We start from the raw sequence: 17792 nt of genomic DNA on the forward strand, positions 1-17792 counted from the left end.
TATGTAAATAGTTCATTTGTCTGACCCTTGATCTATCTCGCATTTGGTTCTGAACTTGAGTATCCTTCCTCTAAAGCCAACAATTTAAAAAGTAAAGGTTACTTGTGAGGGATAAAAAAAGAGACATTGGGGGCTTCCCTGGTGACGCAGTGGTTGAGAGTCCGCCTGCCGATGCAGGGGACACATGCCGCGGAGCTGTTGGGCCCGTGAGCCATGGCCGCTGAGCCTGCGCGTCCGGAGCCTGTGCTCCGCAACGGGAGAGGCCACAACAGTGAGAGGCCTGCGTACCGCAAAAAAAAAAAAAAAAAAAAAAAAAGAGACATTGGATTCAACTTAGGTGTTTCTTGAATATAAATCAGAAGCAAATTCAAAAACAAGAGGAGTCTCTAAAAGAAGGTCCAGTTAGTAAAGATTATATTTTAACATACACAATTTAGTATGATAACATACACCAAGGTAATTAACAATGGCAGTTAACTTTCAGATGACTAAAATGCTATTCATTTTTTAATACGTTTAAATGAAGTATTTTTTTTCTGTAAGCTTTTGTTCTTGGGACTAAAGGTTAATTATTTTTAAGAATGCTGATTAAATATTATCCAGCTATTCTCAGACCTCACCATAATCTTTCAGTTTGAGAGAACTGGTGAGAAGGAGGATACCAGCAGTGCCCTTGCAGGACTGTGATGAAGAGCACAGGAGGCAGCTGAAGAACCCAGCATGAGTCCTGGCCCAGAAAAAGGGACTTAACACATGCCATTTCTCAACCTCGTGTCTCTTAAAGGCCAAAATCACACACTGAAATAACAGTATGGAGCACACTTTAAAAACGATTCTGTAGATGGATATCCATGTCTAACTGTAATATGGTTTATTTGCCATTTGGCATGAATCAAACAAAGTCTCAAAAATCAACAGTACAGTTCATTTTTGGCAATCGTGGCAGGATGTCTGGAGCCATACTGAGCTATTCATTCATCTAAGCTATTTCTTACTAGTGTAGAACGTTCAAGTATAAATTGTCAAACCATTAAATAAATATGGTTATCTATATCAAAATTTAATGGATGTGATGTCTTATCTAAGGATAATTTTAGTTTGTTAATGATAGGCCAATGAATATAATTTATATATTTTTTAAATTGGTCACAATAGTACAGAAATAACTTTCTTTTCATTAGTTAAAAGTTGATAAAGGAAAAGAACCTGAAAAAGAATAAATATATGTATATATGTATAAAAATATATATATATAACTGAATCACTTTGCTGTACACCTGAAACTAACACAACATTGTAAATCAACTATACTTCAATAAAAAAATTAATTAATTAAAAAAAAACGCTAACCATCATCTGACAATGCAGGGTTGCCACAAACCTTTAATTTGTAAAAACTGCAATAAAGCGAAGCACAATAAAACAGAAAAAAAAAGTTGAATGAAACTTTATGATATTTAAATCACTCATTGTATTAGAGGTTTAGGCAATGCATATGTATATGCTTTTAATCAGCCAACTAAAAACTTCTGACTTGAAAGAATAGAGACTCATGGCAACACAGAACACAACAGAACTAAGACAGTCTAAGCAATAGAGAATAATCACTAAAGCAACTTAAATCTTCTTAAAAAAAAAAACCCCCAAAACCTCAAGTATTTGTTTGAGTCTTCTAGTCTAAGACTCACTTGAATTGACTGTGGAAGCTTAACTGATGAAATACATGGGACACATATGCAGGATATTAGTTATTAATCTATATTAATAGCTGAGAATAACAATTGTCCTAACTACTCTTAACATTATCATCACCTTTTCAGTGTTTATGAATCTGAGAGAAGGAAATTATCTCAAACTACTTAATAGCTAATAGTACATTGTGACATTGAAGTAAAACAAAAACATTAAAAACAACCAACTTCCCAGGACTGGTTGCAATAAAAATTAATGACTGTTACCTCAACAGGGCTTGAAAAAATAGCTTGTCCATAATCAGTTCTCTCCCAATTTCAAAACAGCTGTCTTAAACCTTTCCCTACCTCTCCTCATATTCCTACCCTATCATCCCCTCCCCTCCCTCACTCTCAGCCTTTTTATCTCATAGATTAAAAAATGAACATCCTCTGCTCTGTTCCTATGGTATCCCACCCAATTCCACGAGTGATATGTGAATTAGTCTCTCTAACTATGCTCTGTCCCTCTACTCCTGCCCTTCTTGCTTTACCAGCCCAGCAAAACCTCAGTCCCAATATAACGCATCTATCCGTCTTTTCTACTTCTACACACACGCTGCTTTGTAACTGAATGAGAAAAATCACACACGCCTGCATGGATAAGATCCAGTACAAATTTACTATCTCCAACCTTCACTGAGCCCTCAAAACTCTTTAAGCCCTTTATTGTCCCTTTCAACTATCCTTCTTGATTCCCTTTCATTAATATTCCAAACCATCACCATTCCCTAAAGTCTCCTACTCGACCTGCTTACTCCAGACTCTTAACAGACCACATCTTCTGTTGATAACTATAAGAAACTGAGGTCATCAAGCAAGATCTTATTCAACTTTCCACTACCTTCACTACAAATCTGTGCTCACACCCAACAAGACATGCTCTCCTGCAGCATGCGGTGTCTCTTGTTCAAGGCTCACTCACCCACCTGTAATTTGACTCTATGCTCAATTTCACTGTCTTAAAAATTTCCAATTTCCCCCTCTGCTGGTTTCTTTCCTTCTCTTCATGAGCATGCCTGGATCTCTCCCATTTTTAAAAACAAAGTAAAACACCAGAAATATACAAACACAAACCCCCTATTGCCAAATTCACCTCCATCAATCTCTTTTGTCCCCTCTTCTTTCATATTTCTACAAGCGGAGTCCATACTGTCTCTTCTCATCTCCCATTCACTGCTCAACTCACTGCTTTCTCGTGCTTCCATTCTAGTAACTTTCAAACTGGCAAATCTCATGTACATTTTTCAGTCTCCATCTTACTGGGTCTCTCTAATGTACAGGATGGTGTTGACTGCTCTCTTCCTTCTTGCAACTTTTATCTCTTGAGTTCCATAACCAGCCTCTCCTGATTCTTTTTGTACTGCTACTGACCCATTCCTGTTCTGTATCCTTTATGGGTTCCCCTTCTTTCACTAAACATTCATATTCTCCATGGTTCATCCTTAGCATACTACTCATGGGGCAGTAGGAGGCACGAGTAATGTCTTATCCCCTTCCAGGGTTCCAACTACCACATATCTGCAGTAGTCCCCACAGTCCCTCACCTGAGCTTTCTAATTGCCTACTGAATACCTCCACTTGGGAAGTTCACAAATATCAACAGTTTGGACTCAATGCCCCAGACTGAATCTGTCCCCTATATCTCTCCTTCTCAGCTACTAGGAAAAATATCCACCCAGTTTCCCAAATGAGAAACCTAAGAGACAGCCTTGCTTTGGTCCCTTCTCCTTTCTTATTCTATTGCTTAGAATACTTCATTGGCTCTGCACACCTCGGAGAAAAAGTATTAGCACTTAATATGATATAAAACCTGTCATGATGTGCCTATTAAACTTAACAGTACCCTTCCTCGACATAATGTCAACTTCTTGGACCACTTATAGATGCTAGCACACATCAAAATGTTTGTAGCCTCTACCTTGATTCATGCTTTAACTTCTTACTCTAATTACCTTCTTGGTTAATTTAGCCCAGTTAGTTCCAAGCTGGCTAATGCATATCTTTTAAGGACTCAAGAATCACATCCCATTCTCAAGGGAGACGCCCCTTCCCTGATCCCCACAGACTTTCCGATAACTTTCTTCTCAGGGGTGCCATAATACTCTGCTGTGTCTCTAATACTACATTTCTTTGTTATTCCATTATCTGTTTATGTGTTTATCTCTTCTCCAACAGAAATACATGTTTATCTTCCTCATGACACTTCTGATTTATAAAACTGGACTATCTTATCTCAGAACTCCAATGTATAGCACAATGTCTATTTGTTTGACACATATTTACTGAATCAGTAATGCACAATAACAGAATAAATGAAGAGATAAGCAAACAAATAAACATAGAATATGTAGAGTCTATCCCTCCTCTCTGTTGTCTAATTAGCCTTTGGCTTGGTGTGAATAACACATAAACTAGATGTATTTCAGCATATATTCAATATGAAATTATTTCAGCATAAATAGTTTATAATCTTTGCTTCACCTTGTAATGTCTTTATTTTTAATGCCATAACAACAGTAACAATAATAGACACAAGTTCCCTAGGACAAGCATTTGTTAAGTGCTCTTTAAGTACATTATCTTACTTAATCTTCATACCAACCCCACAAGGTAGATATTCTTATTTGACAGCCCAGAAACTGAAGGTGACTGCTCCTCCCAAGTGCAGTACACACCTGGAGGTCTAACCCTTAGAGAGGAACAACCAAGAACACTGATAGGTGCAAACTGGAGATTAAGTGAAAGTCAATCTACTGAATATGAAACATCAGTCTTGTTCCTCAACTTAGCTTTAAGAAAACACTAGCAAGTATATATGCTCCAGGCAGGAGACTGGAAAACATCCCTTCCTGGAATATCAACATATCCTAGGTTAACGAATCTCTGCATTTTATCCAGCCAGATCATCTTACCACTGGAAAAGTCTAACCCCTGCACACGTACTTTCCAATTAGTGTTTCAATACCTCATTCCTAAATATCAGTGTATAGACAATTATCACCAGACATCTGGAGACTACTCTAATATGAAAGAAAATAATATAAACAAAGAAAAAACAGTAATCTGAAGCAAATAACAATGAAAGAAGCATAAGAAAACTTGAAAAAGCTTTAATATTTTCAGAGGGATGAGGAGATATTACAGAATTTTAAATTAATAAAGAAGAATTCAAGGACGTTAAAAATATGACAGCATAAGGTTAATCCAAAAGAGTTAATATTTGATTGACAGAGCTGCAGAAAAGGGGAAGAATATTAACAAAGAAATATTTCAAAATATTTTCCCAGAATTGAAAAGTACAAGTTTGCAGATTAAGAAGGTTCATCATGAAGCCTCAATAAAATTTCAAAATATTGAGAAGAAGAACCTAGAAAATTTCAGACAGAAAGACTAACAGACACAGAGAACAAACAATAAAGAGATCAAGTGAGACTTTGGGAGGGAGACAATGAGTCACAGATGCAGGGGAAAGAGAAAGACATGGGAGGGGAGAAACAAGGAAAGAGAACTGGGGGGTCGGGGGGGAGAGACAGAGACCAAGAGAGGGGAACAGAGAGAGGAGAGAGAGATGGGGAAGAGAGACACAGGAAAAGACAGGCAGAGATGGGGAGAAAGAGACAGAAACAGGAAGGGAAGGAGAGAAAGATAGGGGAAGGACAGAGATAGGTCTAAGGAGAGAAAAAGAGAGATGGGGGAGAAAAAGAAAGAGACATGAGGAAAGACAGAAATTGAGACAGTTATGTTACAAAGTCTGAGGAAAACAAGTTCTATAAGAGTGGCAAAATAGTGGTGGTTTGCTATAAGGTTCATCTATGAATAATATTTACAGCAGGGTCAGTAGACTGTAAGCACTGAATCTTATTTAAACAAATGGGATTATTGTATGGGAAGGACAAGAGGAGGGTAGCATGTATGAGTGAATGTATGTGTGTGCATGCTTTGGAGGCATGGGGAGTTTAAAAAAAAAGCTAATTCTCCTATTTCTCAGTAAGAAGTCAATTAAAACTGAACAATCACGACAGCAGTATAAGTATTGTTTGTTATGTAAAAGCTGAAATAGCTAAAAGTGGCAGCAACAATTAGCAGTGGAGAGCAGCAGGGCCCTATAAGCCTGCGGAAGTACTTGACTTTTTAAACTATGTACATATACATCTTTGATAAAAATTTTTAAAATCCCCATTAAGATTGCTACATGTGATCAACTTGACAAAATACATTAAAACATTAGCTCTATTTTGACTCTCTAGAGCCTATAACTATCCTCTTACAAGTTCTTTTACAGAAAATCCACCAAACAACAAAATAAACTGAGATGATTCTTCAAAGTGTAAAAAGGACTTGGGCGACTGCACCATTTGATGCCATAAATCATCACTTCAAAAGGTAATGGAAATAACATAAGTGGTAATTTACAACCTATCCCTCTTCCAAGTATCAACCATTAGAGGAACATTTTACAAAATGCTCGCAATCTTCCTTTTATCTGCTAGAACTAAGAGGAGTTCATTCTGACCAGATCTCACATCAAATCACCTTATAGCAAATTGAAAGGAAGGAATCAGCTTCTTAAAAATTCATTCATTCTATCATTTTTTTTTTCCCATCTGTGACTTATTATAACCTCAAGACTCCTGCAGTACCACCCCATCACAAAAGGCATGTGCTTGGCAACCTGGACTCACCCTGTTAAACACTGGCAGCATCATGTACAGTTTCTCTTCTTGTTCCTTCTGAGTCATGTGCCGGGGAGGATGGCACAACTCCGTGAAGAGTCGGCGGAGGTGCATCAGTCCTAAGGCGTTGTCTTGCGGGCTGCACTCCTCCTGCCTCGGCCGCCCCATGATCCTCTTCACCATATTCATCTTGGCTGGTTGGTGATAAACACTTCTAATTCTGTAAGAAGATGTTCATACAGTCAAAATGTCATTGTCTTGACCAGGTCAAGCATGCACGGAGCTCATTAAAAGCCAGAAAAACAAAAAAATTCTGCCTAAAATATTTTTTCTACTTTTTTGAACAGAAAAGGTAGAGAGGCAAAGCTAATTTTGATAAATCTCCCTAAATGACAAGTTACAAATTATGCCACTCAGTGTTCCTTACCGGCTTTGCCACAATTTGTATAAAATGTAAAACATTAAATGTAAAAAATTAATTGTTGCTGGACGAGCAACAAACATTTCCAAGTTAGTCATAACAAAGTTCAACAAATAAAGGGATCATAAATCTTATAATTAATATGTTGCTTAATAGTTGACTATATGGAAAAAGAATAAAAGCACAGAAAATTCACCCTCACTTCAAAACATCCAAACAAGTGAAAAAAACAAAAATCCCCACAAAGTTTTCTGTTTTCAATTATTTAACTTTTTTTGTAGATGAAGGATTACACTTGGGATAGTCCTCACTGAAGACTTGTAGTTTGAAAAATGCAAATTAAATGAAATGATACCCTCAAATATATTATAAATCATAAGAAAAAAGTGAAAATTATCATATAACTTAAGACTGTTTTTTCAAACTACAGTTTGAAACCCTTTGGCAGGTCATGTTAATTCATTTAATAGATCATGACAAGCAATTAAAAAAAAGAAGTAAAATATAATATTGTAAATCAACTATATACCTCAATAAAAATATTTTTAATGAAATAGAAGATATTGGAATACATGTAGTAAGGGTAATTATTATTTCATGAAACTTATTTTAGGTAAGGGTGTATTCATGTGTATTGAATCACAATGTAAAATGTATGTATCCCTGGCTAGAACTGCAGTTAAGAAATAAGTAAACCAATCACTGGGTTAGAACATACACCAGAATCAATAACGCTAAGCTTTCAGAAAGCATCATCAGCCCTTTTCAACCACCATGAACTGTGCCTGCCAGCAATTAGCTAATTTCAGACACAAAAACAGGATATCTTACAAAAAGAATCAGGAAGGCTGGGAGGACACTATGGGATATACTGAACTTGAGTAAAAGGCAATTTTGCTTTCTAACCTGTAGAAAAGCAGGAGTAATCTGAAGATTAATTTTTAATTTTGCCACATAAGCCAGCATGGCATTTCTTAAGAAATGAGAGACCACTGCAGAGCTAGATGTTTATTTACTAAACATCTATTGATTTTTTTAAACCATTAAGAAGAACCAGCATCTTAAATATGCTTGCCCTTGAGAATTTTGAGTGGATTCCGTGTTTGCCTGCGGGCGCATGTTTATGCATTCTAGCTTGACTGCAACAGGAGGCCACCTGCGACTCATCACAGGTGAGAAGCAGGAAAACACCCTGCCAAAGGCTGGTCTGCACCAAGGGACCTCTGTGCAAAGAGCACTCAATACTGCTAAGGTGTCCAGTAGTGGGGAAGAGTGCTCAGACCACAGGCACAGGGCCGAGGAGACCCTCTGAACTACAAATGACAAGTGAAAGTCAGTCCGGTTCAAACTTGTTCAACATATTTCATTCTCGGAAAAACGTGTTAAGTTCCCCAAGTATACATTATAAAGATTTCAACAAATACATTCAAAGAGCCTACTATATGCTGGTATTTTTTGTCCTGGAAACCCCCAGGACAAATATAAAATTTGAAGTTAACTATAAAACTTGCATAAATTAGCTAACACTTCAGATTATACATAGATCTGCTCTTTTTCCTTAACCCATAGCTTCAGTTCATAATCTAAAGCTTGTGGATAGGATTTACAGGATTCATGATCCCCTAACACTTCAAAAAACATTTTAAATAGATCTCCAGCTTTCACAGGGGTCTAGGTCATTAAAAAGCCAAGCATCAATCCTTATTTATAGAGAGTCAAAGCACTTTCAGACCATTCCCTTTGGTCCTCATTCCAACTTAAGCAAGGGGACTGAGGAGGGGATTAATTCTACCTTTTTGTGAGGCCTCAAGACAAGAACAATTTGCTCAAAATCTCACAATGAAAAAGAACTGAATGAGAATCCAGGACTCCCACCTACTGGTTCAGCCCTTCCTGCTTACTTATATTCATGTGCCTATTTTAAATTACAAAATTTTTGGCAACTGTGACTCTGGAATATTTATTTAGCTAGCATCAAGTTGCAGTTAGAATGCAAAAGAAATGTTTGACTTTTCTGAAGATACACTAATCAATTATCAGTAAACACACACACATAATCACACAAAGACATTCGCTAGATGTAAATCAAGCTATCGTACCACCATTATTTTATATTTGTCGGATACAAAGGGATATATTGGGTTCGCCAAAAAGTTTGTTTGGGTTTTTCCGTAAGACGGTATGGAAAAACCTGAATGAACTTTTTGGCCAACCCAATATATCAATCAGCTAAATGGATTTACTGGTATTTCTCGATTACTCAGATAATCTCAGTAATGGGGAAAAAAATTCAGATTCCTCCTTTTCTCCTAATTTACCAAGAAACACTTAAGCATATCAGATTGCTGACTCATTGCTTTGTCTGCACTTCAATGTCTGTAACTTAAAGTATAATTCAGACCAAGAACTATCATGTTTAAAGTACCCTTCAGCAGTGAAAGAGCAGAAAAGAATGGGTACTTCTTGGTGAAATCTGTACCAACACGTCCATATAAGATAGGTAACTTCAGGTGAAAGTCTCTTAATTCCCTTGAATCTTGGGTTTTTCTCACCCGTTAAATCTTTCCTCATAGGCTTTTTGTAATGCATACATAAAATAACATCATTTATATAAAGTGCCAAACACATTAATTATGTTCAACAGTTTTTATACTTCTTCCTTCAGCTTGATCATGAAACATTTAATTTCTTTTCGTTTACATTTTTCGTTATTTAAGCAAGTAAGGCAAAGGAAAGAGTGTGGGCTCTTACAGTACTATGTTTTAGAGACTTACAAAGTGATAAATAAAAAATTAAGGGAAAATTTATTTCTTAGATACTCAATAAGAGGTTTCTAAAGCAATACAGAAGAGATAGGCAAAATTTAATAATACTGAGGACAAATCATAGAAGGATTATTTTGGGGGGTAATGTTATCAGGGATTTTCAAAATATTTACAAAGATTATTGTGCATAAGAACTAGTTTTCTAATGCAAACTCTATTTTGTTTCACAAGAGAAAAGTGTTTGTACTGCCAACAGGGGGTTATTTAAATAGCAATGAGATAATTATTGCAATGAGCCCAGACAGTAGTTCTTATTCTAATCTCTTGTGTTAAAGCTTAAAAATCCTCTGGAAATGCCTGAAAAACTGTTTAAGTCCTTTAAACAGTCTGCCATTATTTAAATTATAGAACAAGTAAATAGCCTAAATTTGTAAACATATATTTGCCAAGTAACTAATGGCCTTTGAGTAGCTCAGCTAAAAACGTAAAATAGCTTTTCTAAGTAACTCCTTAATTCCACGAGAAGAAATAAATAGCTCACAGGACTCAGGGAAAATCTTATAGTTTCATCAAATAATTATATATAATTCCTCAGGTTTTTAATTTTTTCTTAAACTTTCTGGGGAAAAAGATCCTATTTATTTTCTTACATTGTGAAGAGCAAAGGCAAAACTTCTTACACTTTTTTTTTTTTTTTTTTTTTGGGTACACGGGCCTCTCACTGTTGTGGCCTCTCCCGTTGCGGAGCACAGGCTGCGGACGCGCAGGCTCAGTGGCCATGGCTCACGGGCCCAGCCGCTCCACGGCATGTGGGATCTTCCCAGACCGGGGCACTCCCGGACCGGGGCACGAACCCGTGTCCCCTGCATCGGCAGGCGTACTCTCAACCACTGCGCCACCAGGGAAGCCCTTCTTACACTTTTGAAGAATGAAAGCAGAACTCTGAGAGGCTCCCAAAAAACTGTGTATATAACCCAGCAATCTAACCCATACATTGAAAAAGAACTACTAATACAGTCCTGAATTAGAATTTAAAATTTCTACCTGCTGAAACATTGTTTTTGCCTTTCAAGAACAGTCATATCAGATTTTAGCCCCACCTATGAGACATGACAAGATCAGCCATCTCATTTCTATGGCAAAATACAATTACTTAAGACCTATTCCCAACATCCTTCACCCTTCTGACCCCATCGGTGAACTCATCATCCTACACATATACTGAACTGGACAATTTCTCAAAACATCTTTTCCATTGTGCTTAATTTTCTCTTCTCACAGATGAAAGGATATTGCTTCCATTTAAGGACACTTCATTTAGATATGATTTCCAATCATGGGTAGCCACTACTGACATCTCTCTGACACCTTTCTCAAACCCCTCCTTCTAGGGCCCTTGCTGCTGTTTTGGGAGCCCCAAAGGCACATTTACCCCAATAGTTACATGACAGTTATTTGATATGATTAAAATAGTACAATTAAATTATATTATGGGATAAACTTTTGTAGGCTGACCAGAAATTCTCCAGCATTCTCTGAAAGTGTATCTTTATAAGAAAATGTGTTCAAAATTTTGTATGAAAGACCTGTAAAAGAATTTTTGTAGCATGATGCTTCTGTTAAGTTGTGACTGCTTTCTACTGACACATTTTGCATTATACCTGTATCTCCACTAACCTCTAGCTCAAGTCATTCACCTCTGTGAATGTATCAGTATCCTCAGTGGATGGATGGCACACAGCAGGGAGACTAACCTCAGGAGTGAAGTGCATATAAGTAGGCCTAGAACTTTCAGGGCCATATCCTAGACCTAACAGCACTAGGAATTTCTCTATTTCTGAAATTTCAAGTTTTGAAATCTTACTGTGAGATCTTAATTTTCAATCCACCTGCCTTTCCCACTTCCTAAATCTGTGGTCTTCACTGGAATCGCTTATTCCTCTTAACTTTTCCCAGTTCTACTCCTCAGATGATGTTCAGTCTCTTCAATACATTAACAACTGTACCTTCAGTTCTCCTGTACTCCTGCCTATACATATTTCCAACTAGTACCCATGCCTGGATGAATTCAACCACACAATTTCTCCACGTCTAATTTTGGGTTGCTGGATACTGTGGAGAAAATTCTACAATTCTGCAGACCTCTTACAACATAAAGTTTGATTTTTCTAAAATTATTATTTTCATAAATAAAAATAATTCCAAATGGATTAAAGATCTAAATGTAAACAAACAGTAAAACACTGGAAGCAAATATAAAAGGAAACACTTATAATTTAGGGTAAATTCTTCTTAAAAGGAAAAAAAGACAGATTTATAGCTAAAAATACCACAAAGTTAAAAGACAAGCAAAAAAAACACAAAAATAATAGCAACCTTATAACAAAGCATTAATAACGAGATTATCCATGGAACTCTTAAAATCAACAACACGATAACAAAATAAAAATTTAATAGAAATAGACTATCCCCCGTAAAAATACTATACACATGAAATGCAACACAATGCACATATAAGAAGGCACTTAAAAATCTCTAATAATCAGAGAAATGCAAATAAAAACAAGTACAACTATTTGCTCAATTTGGCAAAAAATTGATAGGACTTACAAAATATATACATAGTAAGAATAGAAAAAATTGAAATGTACACACCTTGTTGAATTAGCAGCCTTTTTAAGGGCAATCTCATAGTATCAACATACCTACTCTTTCATCTAGTGATACCTCTTCCAGGAAGCTGTCCTAGAGCAATACTCACAGTACAAGACAGTTTACTGCATTATATGTTATTATAATTGTTTACAATAACAAAAAATCAGAAATAGCCTAGTCCTTTAATAGATGAATAGGCAACTCATGGTACACCTGTATTATGGAATAGTACAATTCTTAAAAGTTAGGAGGAAAAAAGAAGTTAAATTTTTAAAAATCAGGATTTCAGCACCAAAATGTAAGGAGATTAGAAGTCATCATTCCTGTACTTACACAAGAAACAGCTGAATAAACTGGAAACCAAGGATTTTTCTGGAACCCTCAGGGAACTGAGGTTGCAGGGCAAACTAATCCCTGAAATCTGGAGAGACAAGCAAATCCAGAAATTCACAGATGAAATATGCTTATCTATTAACAGTAGGCTAGCATGAGAGGGAGAAACTCCTGGGGGCCACAGCCTTCAGGCTCTCACCACAACTTTCCTGGGTTGCACTTCTAGGAACCCCACCAGATTCTTTCTCACAGAGATGTGGGAAAGATCCCCTCCTCCTGGCTCTGGCAAGAGGGAAGGGAAGCACAATCACTTTGAAATGTTCCCAGAGGATACTCTATAACAAAGGCTGACTTTCCAGAGTAAAAGACTATCTTAGCCTTGTCTCACCTGAGGGAAGGGCATCTCTCCCACCCCACCTCTTCCTCCCCCCCTCCCCACCAACCTTCCAGTCTCACCTACGGGGGCTGAGGGAAGAAACAGCCCTGGAGAAATACTTGTGAAGGTCACAGCCCAAGAGTTACAGGCCCACTAAAACAATGAGATTTAATCACAGGATTATAAAACAGTTCCCCTCTTCCACACTTTACAACCACCAACTGTGCTCTAAGAAAGAATCAAAAGGAAATGCAAGAAATCAAAAGCACTGTAACAATTATGAAGAATGCTTTGATGAGCTCAGTAGTAGACGATATGGCCAAGGAAAGAATCAGTGAGCCTGAAGATAAATCAGCTTCCAGAAGAAGAGAAAAGGGAGGAGTGGCATATTTGAAGTAATAATGTCTAAGTACTTTGCAAAATTAATGACAGACACCAAACCACCGATACAGAAAGCTCAGAGAATATCAAGATTAAATACCTAAAAGAGTACATTTAAGCATATCATATTCAAACTATAGAAGGTCAAAGATAAGGAGAGACTCTTGAAAGGGACTGGGGTGAGGGGGTGGGAGGAGGAGGAAAACCTTACCTATAAAAGGACAAGGACGAATATTATAGTGGACTTCTCATCCAAAACGTTCAAGCAAGAAAAGAATGAAAGGAAATATTGAATATTTAAAATGTTGGAAGAAAAATCCGCCAGCCTAGAATTCTATATCCAATGAAATTATCAGGGACCTCCCTGGTGGTCCAGTGGTAAAAAAAATCTGCCTTACAATGCAGGGGACGCGGGTTCGATCCCTTGTCGGGGAACTGGGATCCCACGTGCCACGGGGCAACCTCAGCCCACACGCCACAACTATTGAGCTCACGCACCTCAACTGGTGAGCCCACGCACCTCAATTAGTGAGCCCACATGCCCTGGAGCCTGCGTGCCACAACTAGAGAGAAGGCTGTGTGCCCCAACGAAAGATCCCGCATGCCTCAACAAAGATCTCACGTGCCACAACTAAGACTTGATGCAGCCTAAAATAAATAAATAAATAATACATAAATCTTAAAAAAAAAAAAAAAAAAGGTGAAGAAAGAATAAAGAATTTCTCAGACACTCAAAAAATGTGAAAGTACTGTGAGGTGACATGCCATACCAGAAATATTAATAGCTGTTTGGGGAGAAAAAAATGATATAGGTCAGAAAATTGTACAGGCATACTGTGTTTTATTACGCTTCACAAATTGAGGTTTGTTTTTTCTTTGTTTTGTTTTGTTTTGTTTTTACCAATTGAAGGTTTGTGGCAACCCTGTGTTGTTAGATGATGGTCTTTTAGGAGTAAAAGATTATTTTACTCTTTTAGGAGTAAAAGTAAATTAAGGTATGTATACTTTTTTAGACAGAATGTTATTGCACACTCAATATACTACAGTATAGTGTAAACATAAATATTATATGCATTGGGGAACCAAAAAATTGGTGGGACTTGCTTTATTGAGGTGGTCTGGAATATCTCCAGGGTATGTCTCTATCTAAATAATAAAGAGAAGAGTGTCAGAGAAGGAATAAATGAAGGTAAAATAAAATTGTTTTATTATCCTTAACTGATCTAAAAGATTGTTTTTAAAGTAATAATAGTGATAATGCATTGGGTGCTTAAAGTTTCTGAATTAGTAAGATGAATAACAGCAATGTCATAAGGAACTGGGAATACTTTTATAAGATACCCATACCATACCTCAGTAATAAAGTGTTATTTGAAGGTAGATGAATATTAGTAAAAAAAAATGTTCACTCTAGGGCAACCACTAAATTTTTTTTAAAAAAGTTTAATTGATACACAGAGAGAGGAGATAAAAGGAAAACATGTAAAATGCTCAGTTAAAACCAGAGAAGACAGAAGGGGAGTAGGAAGAACCAAATAAAAAATGCAACAAATACGAAAGTTTTAAACAAGACAGATATTAATCCAACTATATCAAAACTCACTTTAAATGTGACTGGACTAAATGCACCAATTAAAAGACAGAAGGTCAGAGTGAATTAAAAAACACATCTCAACTATATAGTGTCTATAAGAAAGCCGCTTTAACTAATCAGATAGACTGAAAGTAAAGAGATGGAGAAAGGTAAACCATGCTAACTCCAGTCAAAAGAAAGCTGGAGTAACTATATTAATTTTAGACAACAGTCTTTACAACAAGGAAAACTATCGGGGATAGTTAGAGGTATTACATACTGACAAAAGGGTCAATTCTCTAAGAAGACTTAACAATCCTTAACATGTATAAGCCTAACATGAAAATCCCACATGTGGCAAGCACTGATAGAACTGAAGGAAGAAAAAAACAAATCCACTTTGGAGTTGGGGACTTCAACAGCCCTCATACAATAACTGATAGATCAAGTGTGCAGGAAATCAATACAGTTTACTGAACAGTACTATCAACCAACCAGAACTATAGTTGATATTTTCAGAACACTCCATCCAACAACAGCAGAACTCACATTCTTCTCAAACTCACATGGAACATTCACCAAGACAGATCACAGGGACTTCCCTGGTGGCATGGTGGTTAAGATTCTGCCTGCCAATGCAGGGTACACGGGTTCCATCCCTGGTCCGGGAAGATCCCACATGCAGTGGAGCAACTAAGCCCGTGTGCCACAACTACGGAGCCTGCGCTCTAGAGCCCATGAGCCACAACTACTGAAGCCCGCATGCCTTAAGCCCGTGCTCCGCGACAAGAGATGCCACCCACCGCAATGAGAAGCCCACGCACCGCAATGAAGAGTAACCCCCACTCGCCGCAACTAGAGAAAGCCTGAGCACAGCAATGAAGACCCAACGCAGCCAAAAAAAAATTTAAAAAAAGACAGATCACATACTGAGCTGTAAACACACCTTAACAAATTCAAAAGAATAGAAATCATACCAAATATGCTATCAGATTACAGTGGAATTGAACAGAAAATCAATAACAAAAGACAGCTGGAAACCCCCCAAATATTTGGAAATTAAACAACATGCATCTAAATAACATGAGACAAAGAAGTGTCAAAAGAAATTTTTAAACATTTTAAACTGCATAAAAATATAACTTATCAAAATGCATAAAATGCAGTGAAAGCTGTTCTTAGAGGAAAATTTGTAGCACTAAAAACATATACTACAAAAGATATAAAAAATAGCCTAACCTTCCACCTTAAGAAACTAGAAAAATATGAGCGATTTAAGCTTAAAGGAAGCAAAAGAAAAGAAATAAATGAGGGCAACAAATCAATTAAATTGAAAACGAGCAAAACAGAGAAAATCAAAAAAACCAAAGCCTGGTTCTTTGAAACGATGGATAAAATTAGTCTCAGTCTCACTACCATATGACCGGTGCCCCTGTCTTGAGTGCATCTTCCCTACAGCTCCTCAGTTTTCTTCTGAAAAACAAAGCAGATATACCATTTCTCTGATTGAAAACCTCTGCTGATTCTCTATTGCCTAAGAATAAACTGAAGCATCTTAATCTAATATCTAAATTCTTAGACATTCTGGCCCCATTTATATTTCTAGCCCCCTCTCTCACTAAGCCACCTTCTTTGCTCTAAATTCTGCTCCACTGAAAGTATCTCCCAGCCTTGTTGGTTTCTTTAGCCCTCTGTGTGTTTGTGTATGGTGTTCTCTCTGCCAAGGAAGGCCCCTCTTCCACTTTTCCTAGCAGCTAAGCTCTCAGTCCGCCTTCTCAGAGAAGTCTTTCCCAAACCTCCAGGCAGAATTTGTTGTTTTATCCTACCATGGTACTTTAATAGTCTGGCATAAAATATTCATTAAGAGAGACAGTATAGTATAGTGGTTACAGAGGCTTTGCAACTAATTGCCTGGATTCAAATCCTAGCTGCACCATTTACCAGCTGCGTAACTTCAGCACGTCAGTCACCATCCTTGTGTATCAGATTCCTCAAGTGTAAGAAGAGAGTAACTATCAGAACCTAGGCCAGAGTGGCGGTGTAGTGTAATTCACCAAATGCGGTACTACGCAGAAAACGCTTTAGGGTAATGTCTGGCACTGGTGCTCAGTAAGCGACAGCTATTCTTACTGCTATTCTACTGTAACAAACATATACCAATTAGTGGTTATTTACTCCCACTAATTTATCATGTCTTCAGTGGTGGGAACCAAATCTTATTTAACTTTGTATCCCTAGTTCATAGTAGGTGGTGGGTAAATAAATGTTAAAAGGCTTACATATGGTCATACACCTACTATATGGTAGCATCATATTTTATGTACACACATTCTGAATTCCGGATGTGCTACTTTTACTATTCCTCACAAAAAATTACATATTACACATAAAAATTTTAAAAAGTTATGTCCTAGTTTTCGTCGTATAGAAAGTCTTCACAGTTCATAAATGTCGAAGTTCTTAAACATCTCCAGGAAAAAAGTACATTGACAACCATTTGTTCTTAGTTGAAAAGTTACCAAGTTGCTTAAATAAAGATCATTTCTTTCTGCTTAATTATCAGTATCTCTCATTAAATTACGAATTCCCTAAAAGCAGGCTATGCTCTCCAAATGCTTAACAACTAGCTGAGGATTTAGTACAGAGTAGAAATGAACAAATGAATGTAGCAACAATTCCCATAGCTTTAAGGGAAAGTACAACTTTCAAGGCTCTTCATTACCTGGCCCCTGGATCTAACCCTCCTCTTTATTCCACCCACGCTTTGTCTCCTGCACATCTCCCTGATGTGCCTTCACAGTTCTGTGCCTTCATATACCCTTCCTGGGGTGGGAGTGGTAGGCCTTCCCCCTGCAATTCTACATTTAGCTAATTACTAATCA

The 17792-nt window shown here is 37.2% G+C and overlaps 1 protein-coding gene across 8 annotated transcripts in view; it reads right to left on the minus strand.

Moving 5' to 3' along the window:
- WDFY3 (WD repeat and FYVE domain containing 3) overlaps positions 1 to 17792 on the minus strand; it is a 264702-nt gene that overhangs the window by 170260 nt on the left and 76650 nt on the right. For 7 of the 8 annotated variants that reach the window (XM_073805420.1, XM_073805422.1, XM_073805421.1 and 4 more), the window contains one exon: positions 6416 to 6626. In XM_073805420.1, the coding sequence (XP_073661521.1) occupies positions 6416 to 6595 (180 nt within the window). In that variant the 5' untranslated portion in view covers positions 6596 to 6626. Of the gene's footprint in view, positions 1 to 6415; positions 6627 to 12580; positions 12669 to 17792 lie in introns of all 8 variants that reach the window. The other variant, XM_073805418.1, reaches the window with a different exon arrangement.

Source organism: Tursiops truncatus, chromosome 5 (assembly GCF_011762595.2).
Source record: "Tursiops truncatus isolate mTurTru1 chromosome 5, mTurTru1.mat.Y, whole genome shotgun sequence".
In the NCBI taxonomy this organism is placed as follows: Eukaryota; Metazoa; Chordata; class Mammalia; order Artiodactyla; family Delphinidae; genus Tursiops; species Tursiops truncatus.